We start from the raw sequence: 16,872 nt of genomic DNA, 5'->3' as shown, positions 1-16,872 counted from the left end.
TTCACTGATAACAACATTAAAACAAAAAAGTTCTAGACACAGGGGAAGCAAAGAGGAGTAAAATAGAACCTGCCCTTACAGAAGAGTCACTTCAACATGCTAATTATAATAAAAAGCACCCATACCTGGAACACTCTATAGATAGATGTCTTTCTCAGCAAACTGTCATAATTATTAATATAGCATTAAAATTGTATGTGCTTTCTATGTTGCATTGTAACTGCAAGTAATAACCTCATTATTCTCAGGGATCACAATGACATTGCACGCTACCTGTCTGTGCTTCTACTGAAAAGTAGGGCTGTCCTTCCAGGATGCTGTATACTAACTTGGCGCTGTTTCCATAGGTAGGATCATCAGCATCTGAAGCGGTCACCTGGATGACCGATGTCCCTTAAAAACGAAATAAATTCATTAGCAACACCCTCTCGGCTTTTTGAATTATATTCTAATTTACAAAGTTCCATCTTAAAATTAAAAACTAAGAAAAGCCCCACAATTGTGTAACATGCTTGCTTTTCTGGGTTTGAGATGTAAAATCTTCCTCTCTTCCTCCTTTTCTTCCTTCCCTCTTTCCTTCCTTAAAAAAAAAAAAACAAAAACAAAAAACCTCCTGTAGCTTAAAAATGAACTTTCTGTATTCCTAATACATCGTGCTATGCTTAGTAGTTAAAATAATACTATGAACATTACTGCAAAAACATTCTGAGACCCATGCAATTGAAATGTTCAGTATATCAAATAATTAAATAAAAATCCTCCCAAAGAGTATAATAAAGGATAATTAATGATGAATTGCTTTTCGTAAAAGGACAGAGAGCAGTCTACCATCTGTAGCAGAGCAATAAATACATCATTTTATTGTTGCTTTGCATGTAATAAAATAGCTCCTAATACTACATTTTAATTAATTTATGGCTATAAATATTGTACAGAATGTTGTTCCCCAGTGACATGAAAATTGCTTCTTCCCACCTCTATCGGGTCTGGTAGTCATTTAACAGAAACCACCCGTAAACATCGGTGGGTCCGAAGGAGAGGAAACCAGGGAAATGAAGGAAGGTGGGATTCTGTTTCTCCTGGCAGAGCCTCTCTTCCCTGATGGTCACAGGACTTGAGGGCACAGAGTGCTGGACTACAGAACGGGGTGCAGTGCTGGAGGAAGCAAAACAGCATTTAGTGCCTCTGAGCCAGGCACTGTTTTGGGCATATTCCGTGTGTTCCGCCAGCCTCCCTCGGCTTCTCATTTTTACATCAATTGCATTTTGAGAAATTGGGTGTGAGGGGTAGGAACTTTTGCCATCTATTTTGCAAAGTGGATTATTGCCAGAGTCAGGAGTCTAACTCCCATCCAGCAACCAACCAAACCCACGGTCTCTCAGTGACATTTTTGGCAGAGGGGCAAGGTTCTTTCTGTATGAGGGCAAGGGAGCCCATTTACACAGCCTCTGTCAACCCTTTAATTTACAATTGTCAGTTTTATATGGTGTAAAATTCAGTCTTGCTTTTTTCTAATTTTCTGTAATTCATTATTTCATGCAAATGACTCTTCTCGAACTCTTCCCATACAATCAGGCTCTATTCTAGGTGGTAGGGGTTTCTAAAGGAGAATAGGCTCTATTCTCTACCATTGTGGTTGAGCTAAGGAAATTATTAAATCTTTATGCTTCATTTGCTTCTGGAACTCCTCTAAATCCATTACGACTCCTTGTATTTTCCATCTATGTTACTTAACCCTCATCACAGTTTACATTATCCTCACTTTATAGATGACCAAATGAAAACTGAGAAAGATGTGACAAGTGGCCCAGGTTTTGCTGGCTGGTGAGGGGCACAGCCCCAGTACTGTGACAAGAGACTCTACTCTCATAAGCCATGACAGAAGGTCTGGGTGCTAGCCTGAAGCATCAGGGGGCTCCTCGAAGTGGGGACAATGGAAATTCCTCTGGAGTATTCATTTGGATGACAGGCCTTTCCTTCTGGCTCAGTTGCTGATGCTACTGTCCCCTATTTAATGATTTGGTTCATGTCCACTTTTTTCTCATTAAAATCCCAAGGCAAATACTGAGAGACTAAAGGACTGGTCATGGCCAGGGAAGAGAAGCAAGAAATGAAGCCTGACCTTCATAAAATGTGAGAAGAGCCTGATTTGATCTGGAGGAGAACAAAAGAGACTTTTTTTTTTTTAAATCCCAAGTTCTACATGCAAAGTGCAAAGAGCTTAGGGTTTGGGGGTTACTTCTGCCTTTAACTTTTTTGAGCAGGTTGGTACCTATTCTTGCTGCTTGGTTTTCTCATCTGTAAAATGGGCAGTTTGGCCCAGATGATTCTTAAGTCCATTCGGACTTTCAAATCTCTGATTCATATAATCAGACTCATTCCCTGATCAGAACAGCCCTGATCATTGCCTGAAAGACAAACCCTTCTCAATATGAGGCATGTTTCTCAAAAGACCACAACTGCATGTGTTCTATAAAGCCAAACAAAAGTTGCTGCCAGGAAAATGTGGCCATCTGAAGAAATCCTTCAGAGAAATATCCTTTAACAATGCAGTGTGTGTTTAACCCTGATGAAAAGACATATCTACTTCTAAATTATTCTAACAGATCGTGACATAGTGTCATGACTAAGTGTATATTCTGGAGCGGCTTAATAGCTCAGATGACCTTGGATAAATTAGTTAACCTATTGCTAGCTTGGGTTTCCCATCTGCAAAATATGTCAAATAGGACCTACCTCACTGTAAAGATGAATCATCGCAAAAATTAAGTGCAATAATGCCATGGAAATCACTAATTAGCATGATGTCTACATGCAACAAATATTACCATCACTCTGACTTCAACAGACATCAGTGTGCGCTAGTGACTGAACTATATTGCCTCTAATCTGGCAAGACTAGAAATGGTCATTCCATTTTACAGAAAGTAACACTAAGGCTACAAGAGACAGACCCAGATCCAAGTCACATAGCTAATGAGTACCAGAGCCAGGATTCCCTGGATGCAGTCGTGTTCTTGCCCCTCGGCCACACTTCCTTATGTTTTATAAGTTTCGGTTTTAAAATCTCACATCCATTTTAAATATTTGGAACTTCAACTACACAGATAACATTTTTTTTGGTCATTATGCCATAGAAGAGGCAGGATAAATTCAACTTTCCGGATTCAGGAGAATAGGCACCAGCCTACCCGCCCCCCCACCCGCCGCCAAAAGGGACAGCAGGCCTGTAGATAGAGTGGGGCTCCCCTGCCCTACGCACCCACGTTGGACCTCTCAGGCACGTTCGCATGGTAGGTCTCATGCAGGAACTCAGGAGGGTTGTCATTAATGTCCTGGACCTTGACAATGAACTCCGATGGCGGCTCCAGCGGCCGGTTGGTGTCCCTGTCCACCGCTTGTGCCATGAGCGTGTACTGGGCTCTCTCCTCTCGGTCCAATGTCTTGGTGGCATGAATGTTCCCTGATTTGTCATCAATCACAAAAATGGTTCCGGCTCCTTCACCTGAGAGAATGTATTTAATGTTCCCATCACCAGAGTCAATATCGGAATGAAGCTAGGAAAAGAGAAATCGAGATTTTTAATTCTGTGAGGGAGGCCACGGGGAGATAGAGTCTCACTTGCACACTGTTTGCTGGCGGACACTGTCCACACACACTCACGCAGACACACAGACCCACGCATACACCACGAGAGGGAGATGTGCTCCCCTGCTTCTACAAATGAAGAAATGAAATCTTAGAGAAGATAATTCCTTTGGCCAAGGGCACACAGCTGGGTGCAGTGAACCCAGCATTCAAACTTGAACTCTGAGTTTATCCAATTCTAAGATTCGTGCTCTCCCTCACGAATATGCACACATACAAAATAGATGCATATATTCACACAAACATCACCCAAACAAAATATAGATACATACGCACCTATATTAATAGACTTATTTTGAAAGAAATATGTAGGTAACATAAAAAATAAAAAAAACATTTATGCCATAAGTAAGTCTTCTCAGTTCTGATTCCTGCTCCTTCAATTTCTCTGCTCACACACAACAGTTGTTACCAGTTTCCTGTGAATCCTCTAAGATATATTTTACACATATGCTAGAATATCTGTACAGTGAGATACATAAATGTCCCAGCTTATTTTTATGCAATAAAGTGCTATAGTGCACACGTCACTCTCCACCTCTGTTTTCCTGTGAAAGTAAATTCAGGTGGCCTTCCGTACTGATACATACAGATTGACCTCACCCACTGGATGGATGTTACCACCTTGTTCTAGCTGTCCTCTTCCAAAGGACACTAGGTTGCTTCCAGGCTTCTGTTACTACAAGAAGTTCATGGCTCAGACCTTTCCATAAGACCCTCTGTGAGGCACATGAGGTATGAGGGTCTAGGGATGCAGCCTGCCTGGAAGAAGCTCCCATTCTGATCATAGGCATCGTGTGGGTAGGATGGGTTGATAGATATGCAGCTTCTTAGACAATAGAGAGAACCTTAAATAGCTTTAGTTTTTTTTTTCTCCTCCTTTGACAAAGCCCAGAGAAATGATGGTACTTGCCTAAATACACAATGGGCTGGACCAGGGCAGGATCCAGTTGTCCTGACTACCCATCCTGTGTCTTAATTCTGCTCTGTGTTTCAGAATGTGGAGCTCACCCAAAGACCACCTCTGATTTTCCTGTAGTAATGAATTCCTCACCTTCCCTTGATGTCACCTCAATGTCTGAAGCTTCCATCTTAATCTTAGTTCCTCTGCCCTCATTATGCTGTTTGTCAGAAGAGATAGAAATTGTTTTTACCATTTCCGTAGGCTTTAAGGGTAGCCGAAGGGCTAAAAAGCCCTTGGTTCTACCCTACTACGTAAGAAGCCCCAGTATAAACCAAAAAGCTTTATTCAAATGGCAATGATAATAATAATGCTCTTTCTTATTATCAATGGCATTTTAATACTGATATTATAAGTAAATGCCATTGTAGTATTATTATTAATGCCATTTTAATTATTATTGTTATGAAACCAAGGCCCAGAGAGCTTGTGCAGAATCACAAAGCAAGGTTGAACACACTGCTTTTTAAAAGTGTTTGTGTTGTTTCAGTTTCCCAAAAAGTATCTAATTGATTTGCAGCACCTCAGTGAAACACCAAATATTTCAGTTCAGGGGGATACCTGTAGGCACAAATCAGGAAGACCATTTTGATTTCAGTTCACGGTGTTTCTCAGGAAAATTAAAAAAAAAAAAAGTTCTTTCAGAACTTGTTATTCATAACCAGCTACATATTGTCATGAAATGACAGTTAATACATTTCTCCTGAATAAGGCAGTTTGGGAGTAAAATATGAAGCTATTTAGTGGCCTCCAAAGGATGAACAGAATTGCCCCAATCTTCATTCGATTTACACAGTGAGGGTAGGATCTCTGCCACCATTCCCCTGGCTTTCTCCCCAACCCCCCCCCGCCACAGTTTATTTGTTCGTTTTCTCTGTCTCAGGCCTGGCAAAAGTTAGGGGCTCAGTCTTGTGAATGAGAAACAAGGAAATCAATGCTTATTTTAATGGGAGTGTCTAGAAGGGAAGTTTCCAGGGACTTTAATGGATTACATGTGAGTTTGGCCAAGTTTCTTAAGAATTACACAGATTCTAGTTCATGATCAACCAAATAACTGGAAAAAAAAATGTAAAATCATAGTGCTCATTATTTTCCTCTACTTTGTTTTCAGATTTGAAAGTTGGATATAAATTCCTTCTTTTTCTCTCTCCAACAAAGATGACCTATACAGCTGACAATGATATTTATTAGGTTCCACACAAAAAGCAGTTTGGGAAACCATTCAATCCTATCAGGGGATCCAGTTGTGGAGGCATACACAGCCAATTTCTAACACCAAAGACTGATGGCTTCCTCCTCTGCAGAGCACAGCATGACACAGACTGTGTTTCCTGCAAGAAATCTGAAAGTCCGTTGCTTGCCAAATTCTACTTTTTCAGAGCATCGTAAAGCACTCAACCTTGAATGTTGTCAAATCAAAGGTCATCTAGTCTATTCCCTCTATTCACAGGGAACTATATATCTGCATTATCTCAAAAGGAAGATCCACAGGATCCAGCCACTTTTTTCTTCTTCCCCCATCCAATCTGACATCTCATACTCAATCCCACGTGCCTATATTTTAAAGGCCACTCACTACTTACTTTTTCTCCATGTTTTTTCCCTACGTGCCCCTTTAGCTTGCTCCACAAAGATAAGGAAAGGGTTCTCGAAGTCCTGTCTCTTCTGCAGTCTCACACCCTAACACACACACTGTTCCCCACTGAGAAAGTCCCCAAGGCAGAGGTTCTATATTCTAAGAACAATTCACACACAGCTCCCCATGTTGTTCAAGCTGCACAGCCCCTGCCTTGACTGAAGTCTCGTCTTTCTCTCTGGGCACAGAGCCCATCTCCTCATGTAGGGAATTCACATGCCAATTATTTCCCTGGGTTCCCATTTCCCCCAGACTACTTCTATTTGGGGTATAATCTTTCCATTTTCGAGCATACATGAATGAAATTCTTTTGGTACATCTCTTTGAAAAGACTCTTTCCCAACCCGCCCCCTCCAACAACATTATAGAGATGCTAATATGAACCTCTTCCAAATATGTCAATTACATAAATATGCATTGATGTTCTCATGTTAAAGAACAACTGAAATAACTCATTGGAATATAGGAGGCTTACAAATTAGCACCCTTTGGATCTACTCTTGGCCTTTTCCCCTTCACAGGATTAACTCCCAAATCCTCTTTCAGGTCACAAGTTATTACCATGTTCTCTATGAAACCTTCCTCCATCCTTCCCAAACATTCCCATGTAAATGTATAATTGCTTCTGTTGAATTTCTTCATTATCCTATTCTCTCTCTCTGTGTGTGTGTGTGTGTGTGTGTGTGTGTGTGTGTGTGTTGTAATTGCTTAGATAAGTGTGTCTTTTCCACTAGTCTCTGAACTCTTTGAAGTCAGGAATATTTTACCCTAGCTTACCATTTGCCTACCTCTTCCCCCAGAGCATAGTAGGCTTTCTTTCTTATGCCAGTGAGCACCTATCTCCTTGTAGTTAATGCCACTATCCTCTGAAAGATGACTGCACATTTTAAAATAAATGATAATGGGCAATACATTTTTTAACGTATTTTGGACTGCCTACACTTTGCACTTTTTTGGAGGGGGTACACAAAGAATGCAGTCCAAGTACTGCTAGGACTCTCAGATCATACTAACTGGGTGTTGCCATCCCTAAGCCAAAGCGCATAAAATCCCACCCATTCTTAAGACACATCCATCTCATCAAATATTTACAAAGGCCTCCCCAAAACTGGGCTTAGTACCAGGACCTCGGGTCACAAAATGACACCGGTCCAGTCCAGTGAGGGAGAATATGATAGACACATGTAATACAAAAAGGAAAGCTCTCATAAGGAGCAGGGAGGGTTCTGAGAACACAAGGAAGGGGCGTCCATGTTGGGGATAGGGCGTGGTCAGGGAAATGCCCTCCGCTGGAGAATGGTTGAATAAATAATGGTTTCAACTCAGTAGATTATTGTGCAGTCATGAAAAATGGGAGTTTAATGGTATAATATTAAGTCTATGAATTAAAAAAAAAAAGGCTGAAAGGATGTTTGAACAATGATTTCATGTTTCTTATTGAAGGGCCATTAGTGTTTTTTCCCCCTTCCTAGAAATTTTCTTTCTTGGCCATATCCTACTACTGGGAAGGAGGAGAGGGAGAAATAAGCACTGTAGAGCAGAGGCCTTACCCTGCCCACGAGCACGGGGTCCGGCCCAGTGTATTCCTCTATCACGAAGAACTGGTTCCAGACCCAGCCTCTCTTGGAGCGCTGCAGCACCTGCCCCTCCTTGCCCTTCTCGTGGTGCCCGTGGAACGAGGGTCGCAGGTGGTTCCGCCGCTCGGTGGAGAAGGCCTGACTGTGGCATAGCACACCCAGGCACACCAGGGCGGCTTGTAAACAGTAGTGCTCCTTCATTTTTGGTTACGTGGTAGGCACAGGAGAATGCGGCTGTCACCCCTTTCACCAATCCCGTGGCGTCTTGGCCGACGGTGGCCTCCCAGACGCGTCACGCAGACCTCTCTTGGAATGGAATGTCTCTGCTCGCTGAACACATCACGTCAGGGCTGCCCACTTCCCCAGTCGGCTTCTGCAGGAAGAGAGGAAGGTCAGATTAGCTGCAGGCTCCACCCCCAATTCATTTCAATCCCACCCCATCAACAGGGGACCCGCAGGAGCGCTTCATTCTGGGTACTGGGGGAAGGCTGAGCGAGAAACAGTCCCTGCTCTCTCTTGCAACTTACCATGGTGCTGGTGGAATAAACACATACACAAAGATGACCCTCAAGGTCTATACAAGGATGAACGAGTGTGCTGTGGAATCCAGCCCCCAAGGTCTCAGTGCCCGTTTTACCACTAACTATCTTACTACAGATTTGGGGTAAGACAAGAGCTCTTTGAGCTCAGCTTGCTCATTTATGAAATGGGGATGCTAATCATACTCACTGCAAGATCGGCACAGGGATTAAATGACTAACGCCTCTAAATCTTTTAGTACAATGTCTCGTACACAGCAAGTACTCCATATTTATCTGTTATTATTATTGATCATAATTGTACTAGGGTATGTTTTCATACTAGAGAAACTTAGGGCATCATGGGAGTCCAGGAGAGGAACATGTAATGGATGGGGATTAAGGGTGGACATGGCAGAGAGTGGGGACAGTTATGGGAGACTCCCTGAGTGCAGGATGGCTGTGCTCCACCCTGAAGTGAGAGTTACTGTGATCAGAAGGGAGCGAATGGGATGACCATGCAGAGGGAACAGCATGCCCCAGAGCTCCTCATTAGCACAGCACGTCCCAACAGTGGTCAGCATGACTGGATGCCGTAAGGAGGAGAAAGCAGCAATGGACCTTTGCCAGAGAAAGGAGGTTGGGACAGATCCCGAGAAACCTCTCATGGTCACTAAAACGCTTGTCAGTGAAATAACAGATCAAGTCCTCATGGTGGATCAGTGAATGCCATGGTGTGATTTAATGAGTAAGATTTGCTCTTGTTTGCTCAAAGGCCCACCCAAGAATGTGAAGATCCTTTCTTAACCTGGCAGTCTTAAAAGAGATACTCTCCAAGCTTTTTCCAACCACGATATGCAAAATAAAAGAGCATACCCCACCAACTGGTCCAAAGGTTTTGTTCCTGGCACCCAGCCATGACTCAGCTACTCATCAGTATAAGAATGGGCCTTCCATGCCCCTTGTAGGTTTCTAACCTACAGTTACTCTGGTCTTTAATTTCTGCCTTGGGTTCCTGGACTTCTTTACTAAATTGAGTCTTGCTGCTGCTGGAAACTTAATTATGCCCTATGGAACTTCCCTCGCTTGCTCCCCTTTCTTAGCACTCTGCAATTTCTTCTAAACAATTATCCTCTTCCCTTGGTGTGCCACCCAGACTTCAGCTAGAGTTCTGGCTCCCAGAACCAGGCAATCCCCATTACCATGCCCACCGCCAACGGGAGAGAATCTCAGAAGAATGTTGGGCATAGAGGGTAACTCTCAGATGACACTTCATTTCAGCACTGGTGGGTCTAAATGAAACTGGTGAGCTTCTTGAGCATTGTAGAAAAAAAATCATTTAATTCTTAACTATTTGGTATAAATGTAGTGGTGGTCGGGGGGAGGAGAACATAAAGGAAGAAGCATGAATCTTGGCATAGTGGAATGTACCTAGATTTGGAGATCAGAGAGACCTGGGTTGGAGTACCACTTCTATATCTTACAATATAGGTGACATTGGGGCTATCAGTCAGGCATTCTGAGCCTCTAGAGGTGTTTTCATCTGAACCATGGGGATGACAAGAATTGCTGCCCTCATATGGGGCTGCATACAGGGTGAGGAACTGGGCACAGACTGGGTCTCCTCCTCTCTTCCTAGAGTGCCACAGTCCAAGCCTGCTGCTCTCACTCAGTAGAAGGAGGTGCCTTACAGATGGAGATGCCCAGAAAAGGATGGTGAGGTACTTTCTCTAAGAGAGGACTGAGGAATAAGAGTTACATGGGGATACCACAGCCGTCTGGTCTTAGTAGTCTAGAAAATAAGGGAATTGGTGGAATTGTAATTTGTTGGAGCAGAACATTTTTCCTTCTGATGGTCTTTGACTTCACCAACCCAAGCCTTTCTGCTTCCTTTGTCATATGGCAAAATGTATCTAGGAGGCCACAGATGTGCAGATAAGTTCAGGTGTCCATCACTGCCCCCAGTACACCCTATGATGTACTCTGTTAGTCTCTTTTCAAGGAATAGGGAGTCCAATATTTGGTGTAGACAGACATCTCAGGGTATGGAAAAGGCTGTGTGGAAGAGAGAGAGAGAGAGAGATTAAAAAGACAGTGTCATCATTCAACAGCTTCATCCTCAGACTTGGACATGCTAATAATACATCAAATGCTGTTTCTTGCCATCCAAACTGATTGTGTGAAAAAAAACACAGAGGGCAACCCAGGCAGAGTCAGATCCTAAAATGAGTCAATGTGAAACAATAGGAAGATCCCTGGGCTTAAGTCAGAAAGCCAGATATATGGCCAAGAATCTGCCAGTAGCTTGTCATGGGACCTCATCATTCCTGTATTGGTACATTCTCCCCAAAATGAAACTGTTGGGTGACATTTTCTACAAATGGCTTCCAGTTTCATATTCATGGTTGGAGCTCCAGTGAGAGATTGTTGGGGATTTCTTCTGATTCATACACTGTCTCTTTACTAAACTGGATGCATCTTTATGATTGGGATTATATGTTGTACATGATTATAGGTCCCAGTGCCTGTGGTTTTGAAAGCAAGCCATCAATAAAAGTTGAATGTATGATTTGAACCACATACTTAAAGTTCAAACTTGATACTGCCACCACAGAATCTCAAGAAGAAGAAACAGCAAAGACCATATGGTGTGACAAGATCCCTGCCCATTTTACACCATGCCAAGTATTAAGTGTTCATTCACATGGTGATAAATTATTCTTGCATATAAACCATGAAGTGTATTTGAAAGAAAGGGTTTAATTAAAGTTCATATTTCTGCACCTCTTTCTTCTGGCTGCCATTTTGCTGTAAAGCACAATTATTTCTGACACCAGAAGTGTTAAAACTAGATGACAACTTTTTTCCCTTTATAAAAAAATTCTAGCTTGATAGTAATGAATTTAAGAGTTTCCACATGACCCAAAAACAATGAGCCCATTATTGAAAAGATGAAATTATCTATTTTCTTTTCTTGGAAATAGCAAAACCATCTTGCTTTTAAAAGTAACTCATTGGACCCATTATTTGAAAGTATTTATATGACTATATGTAATATGTAATGTTATTTTAATGATTAGCCTCAGGTATGTATAAGATGAATTTTAAGACATAATTTTAAAAAATTACTTTCAGAATGAAAATCACTGAGCGAAAGCTTTTCCTAGCTATTGTTCTAATAACTTTACAAATAGTAATCCAGCTATTTATTTCTATAACAAACTTATGAATAGGTACTATCAATATTCTTATTATAAAGGATGAGGAAGCTGGGGCCCAGACAAATGAAGCAATTTGTGCAAGGCTATGCTTTTGGGAAATCGCAGAGCTGGAACTTGAACCCATGCCATCTGGCTCTGGTGTCTGTTTCTCAATCAGTGAACAATACCAACTCCTGCCATTTGCTTCTGTCTGAATTCATAAGGAAATGATATGGTTACTATGATCTGAATACTGTAACCTAGAAGGCACCAGAAGTAAACCAACATTAGAACTTGGTATATCCTAAAAATATGACTGATAAAAATCGTAATAATAGTTAATATTCATCCAGGTTTATGATCTGCCTAATACTCTTCTAAATGCTTTCCATGAGTTGAGACATCAAATTTTCACAATAACCCTACACAAATAGTATTATTGCTATTCCCATTTTATAGGTAAGCAGTCTGAGGCACAGCAAGATTAAATCCATGGTTACAGAACCAGCTAGTGGAGGATCTGGGACATGAACCCTGGATATTTGGCTCAAAGACCTGTACCCTCATCCCCTACAATCCTGTACCTTTTCTAAGAGAAGGTGGCAGAGCAAATACAGACACACATCTCGATACACACATAACAGTCTGAAAATGATAATAATTTACGTTTTGGTGGCACTGGTGGTGACTAAAATACTAAAACCAAACCAGAAAGAAGAGGATAAAGCATTTTATAGCAGAGACCAACGTGAAGACGAACAGGAAGTAATTACATCAGTCCATCAACAGCACAGTACAACCAGGCCTTTAAACAACACATTACACAAAAGTTAATCTTTGTTTTTTACTTTTAAATGCCCTGTTTCAGAATTTCTAAATGTGTAAGTTTCAAAAATGTGTTCAGGGAGGTTTTTTTTTTTTTTTTTTTTTTTTTAAAGAAATCCTTCTAAAATCCAGAGATCTGGGGCACCTGGGTGGCTCAGGCATTAAGCGTCTGCCTTCGGCTCGGGTCATGATCCCGGGGTCCTGGGATTGAGCCCCGCATCAGGCTCCCTGCTCGGCGGGAAGCCTGCTTCTCCCTCTTCCACTCCCCCTGCTTGTGTTCCCTCTCTCTCTGTGTCTCTCTCTGTCAAATAAATAAATAAAAATCTTTAAAATAAAATAAAATCCAGAGATCTGATTGATGCATTCAATGGTAAAGAGTTTGCAAGGAACACACATGAAAATTAATAGGCGGCCCTCCTAACAAGACCTTGACATTGGTAATAGAGAAATATATCAATGTTCTAATTGGTTTTAATAAAGACCCCCGAGGCAACTCTCCAACAATCCTTCCATTAAAGCACTTTCTAGCAGTATGCCAGGATGTCTAAGCATTGGGGGTTCCACTAAAACATATAGGCTGACTTTATTTTATGGTGGGAGCATATTGCTTGGAAGGAAAAATAAATGTTGAAAGTCACCGGAGTAATAACATGACAGGAAAATGGATTTGCAAAACCACCAGCTCTAAGTGGAAGGCTTGCCCCTCTATCTTGAGAGCAGATAGCCCGTCATAAGCTATTGCGCCTTGAGCATAAAACCCTCTTGCTGTGACTGCTTTTGTCTCCGTAAAAGAAAATGACATATACGGGTGTTTAAGTATATTTGGACTCCTGCTGGAAATTGTTATCGGATAGAGAAAGAAAGACGAAAGCGCTGAGCAGAAAGCAAGTGGCTTTGGTTTTTCAGCTTTCTCCTCCCCACAGAGCTGGAAGGATCAGACAGGCTGACCCATTCGTTTCATTTCCAGGGAGCTAATTTACAGCTAAAGACAGGTTATCATTACATTAAGAATATTATCGAGGCCCACACCAGAACTCAAAACTCCATTCTGCCTGGGCAGTGTCCCCTTGTGGGGAAGCTCGGGGGCTCTGCTCTCCACTTCAACAAACACAGCTTTGTAACCAATCGGATTCTATTATGCAAATTAATTCAAGCATATTTTATTCCCCGTTCAGATCTCATCACTCAGCACTGAGCTGGTCTCTAGTTTCAAATCAAATCACAGGAATTATGCCATGTCTGTGGAAATCACAGAGAATGGGGAGAGGAAGTATAATAAGAACTATTGAATCATATTTCTTCTTCCCTGATTTCTACACTGGGAGCAAAGCATAAGCTTGGAGTAATAATCACTTCTGTTCAGGTGCAAAACACACAGGAAAGACCGCAAAGGGGTCATTGTTATTCCACGCTCTAATACTAAATTCAAATGTCAAAGTATGCAGCAAATAGGGCCCCTTATCAATGACCATAACGTTCTCTAGGGGAGAGTGGGAATTTTAAAACTGCTGCAGTGTAAGTCTGATCCTCTGTTTCTAGAGAAATAGAGAACCACGTGAGTGTCAGCTTTGAAAGTGAAAAAATCACTCACTGCCTGGTGTTGGGCAGACATGTGTCCAAATCCTGGTTCCATTACTTACAGGCTACATAACATTAGGTAATGATAGTAGAAATTATCCTTGACCAGGTGCTGAATCTTTCTAGTTCTGGGCAGTAAACTCAGGGCTTGGTACATATTATTTAATTTTGTTTACCACAATTGTATTACCACAGCTTGTATTATGTATATATCACCCAAATTTTATCTACAAGGAAATTGAGGCTCAGAGTGGTTGAGTAAATCACCCAAGGGTACATCCTAAATCACTAGCAAGGCTGCACTTCAAATTCAAGTTTATATGACAGCAAAACCCATGCTTTCTCTTTACCTGACTCCCAAACTCTGGGAGTCCATGTTCCTCATCTTTGGTATGAGGAGATTGCATGATCTATCCTCAAGGATCATCTCAGCTCCAAAATTGTATTTGATATTAAAAATAATCTCTGTTAGATATGAATTTCATTTATTTTTAAAGTACGTACAATCAGCCTTTATATTATCAGGCTCTCATGGCCACAAAGTACCATTGGACTCCAACTTCAGTTCTCAGACCCCAAACATGTAGACTCATTCTGTGATTATTTACTTATCTCTTCAAATAATTAAGTAAACTTCCATTAATAAGATGATTAAATACAATGTGTGCAATGAAGAACTTATTATTTGTGATCTACTCAATCCTTAAGACAGTCTTTTTTTCACTGTAATATTTTAAAATGTTAATCATTAAGATGAATAAAATATATCAAAAATGTTAATCATTAAGATGAATAAAATATATCAACATGTACAGGAAATAATGTCAGCTGTGTCATCTCAGACTGTGAATAAACACTGTATATGAATGTGTAGAGAGAGAAAGATTTTATTTTCAATTTTTTTTTTTTTACATGAGCTAAAATACCTGAGGGAAAATTAGGGCAGAAATGGCAATGATAAACAGATGCTCAACATGATGTAACTTCATTTGTGGTATCAAAGGCCCATATATAAATTTCCCTTTGTCTCAGAGCAGTAAATACCTATAAAGCTTTTTTTCTTTGCCAGTTCTTTCATTCAGCAGTAACTTTGCACAGTGTCAGGCCTGGGTTGGACCTCAGGGATCCATAGGCTGCTGTGTATCTCTGATCTGTATGTAGACTGTACTCGAACAACGGAGAGACAGTCATCTACCCAGATGAATAATCGTATGATGGGATCAGTGCAAGCAGGACTTATGTACACAGCACCGAGGAATTGGGGAGCACGTCGCTGCAGATGAATTTGTACCATATCATTCCGGTCTTCTGGTCTTTGCCCAATCCAGCTTCTTCGAAGTAAACACCTATCTCTACAATCTCCACCACATGAAGCTTCCATTCTCATCTTGAGCCATGGCTGATTGAACTGCATCTAGTCCAGCAATAACCAAATCTTAAATTGATCACTGATTGCTTTAACCTGTGTCATCTGGCTCATAAGGACAAGCTGGGGGAATAAGATCCACTTGGGAACTTGAATGAAAGAAAACAGGAACCATGTCTCCGTGAGTGAGGGAACTGAAACAGGAAGGTTGATGGGCTCCCTGGGGGATGGAGTAGTCATCCTCCATGGCCAAAGATTTGGTGACATCAAGGTTATGACAAGCCAGTTAGTAACCAAACAAACATGGCCTTTGTCCCCAAGCCAGGTAAATGGCACAACACATGGCCCTATTCTCTGAAAATCTTGGCAATCAAGGACTGCCTCCACCTGCTGTCTCCATGCCCTTCCCCCCACATACTGATCTTCTGCTCCTGAGTTTCCATACATCGAATGACAATAGGTCTCCTGTAAGTCAGCCAACTTGAATGTTTTCTTTTACCCTCAGACAGCAAACCTAGTAAAAGACAACAATCAATAGGAAAAAGTTAGGTGGTTCCTCTGATAAAGGGTGAAGTACTATAGGTGTGGAGATCATTTGTTCATATATAGAAAATGCCTTCTTCATTCCTGAATATCCAAGAAACACTGGAGCCATAGGGAGACTTTCACAACAAAAGTCAAGATGCTGGTGTTCTAGCAAAGACTCTGTCATTGAACAGTTATGTAATCTTAGAAAAAAATTCTCCTTCCTGAGACTTTCACCTTCCCATAAAATAGGAGGCTGACAATAGCTTATTAAGGTTTTCCGTGTCTATGGGAGCCTGTGAGTCTGTGCTGTGCTGAGAAAGAGCAACCTTCCCTGGATGGAGGTTGCACTAAATTTAGAAAGTCTGGGTCCTAGCTGGCAGGACTGCCCCATGCACACCAGGAGGCTGCACTTAACATCAGATATAATGGCAGTGGAGTCCTCTGGGACTAGGCAATGCAGATCCCTGTCAATGTGACAGGCTGTGGGTCCCAACATTAGGAATAAGGACTCACCTAATGGGCAATGGGAATCCACTAAAAACTCTTGATCCAGAGATTGATGGAATCCAAGCTGTCAGAGGTATATGGGAGAAAGTGGCATGAGAACTGGGAGTTCTGACACAATTGTTAACAGCATGGGCTCAGCAGTCAGGTGGGGTTAGAGGGTTAGAGCTCAAGAGCTAGTGCTTGTTCATTAGGTGTATGACTCAGCCAGCCTCCAAGAATCTCCATGCCGCCATGCTGAAAACGTGGAAACAGGAGGACTGGTCTCAGAGGGAGAGTTAAAATGAAAGGAAATGATGCAGGGAGAGAAACTTGTATGAACTTGACATGGCCTGACACACTACAGGTGATCAAGAGGATAAATGAGGAGTTTTGTTCCTTCAACAAGAATACATAAATATGTACTCTAAGCCCTGGATACACTGATATGACATACCATATACATACAACATGCAATAAAGTGCAAACCTTACAGAAGCCTCTAAGAGGCTGTCCATTAAGAGGAGAGAAACAAAAGAATACTTAGAACAG

At 41.6% G+C, this 16,872-nt stretch overlaps 1 protein-coding gene across 5 annotated transcripts in view; it reads right to left on the bottom strand.

The window, feature by feature from the left end:
* CDH11 (cadherin 11) overlaps window positions 1-16,872 on the bottom strand; it is a 146,176-nt gene that overhangs the window by 34,412 nt on the left and 94,892 nt on the right. For 4 of the 5 annotated variants that reach the window (XM_027619395.2, XM_027619394.2, XM_027619399.2 and 1 more), the window contains 3 exons: window positions 7,796-8,195; window positions 3,263-3,557; window positions 274-393 (listed from right to left, as the gene is read on the bottom strand). In XM_027619395.2, the coding sequence (XP_027475196.1) occupies window positions 274-393; window positions 3,263-3,557; window positions 7,796-8,023 (643 nt within the window). In that variant the 5' untranslated portion in view covers window positions 8,024-8,195. Of the gene's footprint in view, window positions 1-273; window positions 394-3,262; window positions 3,558-7,795; window positions 8,196-15,727; window positions 15,748-16,872 lie in introns of those variants that run through there. The other variant, XM_027619398.2, reaches the window with a different exon arrangement.

The sequence above is a fragment of the Zalophus californianus genome, chromosome 17 (genome assembly GCF_009762305.2).
Source record: "Zalophus californianus isolate mZalCal1 chromosome 17, mZalCal1.pri.v2, whole genome shotgun sequence".
NCBI lineage: Eukaryota > Metazoa > Chordata > Mammalia > Carnivora > Otariidae > Zalophus > Zalophus californianus.
The sequence above is the reverse complement of the archived record's forward strand: the minus strand, read 5'-3'. Positions and strand labels throughout refer to the sequence as shown.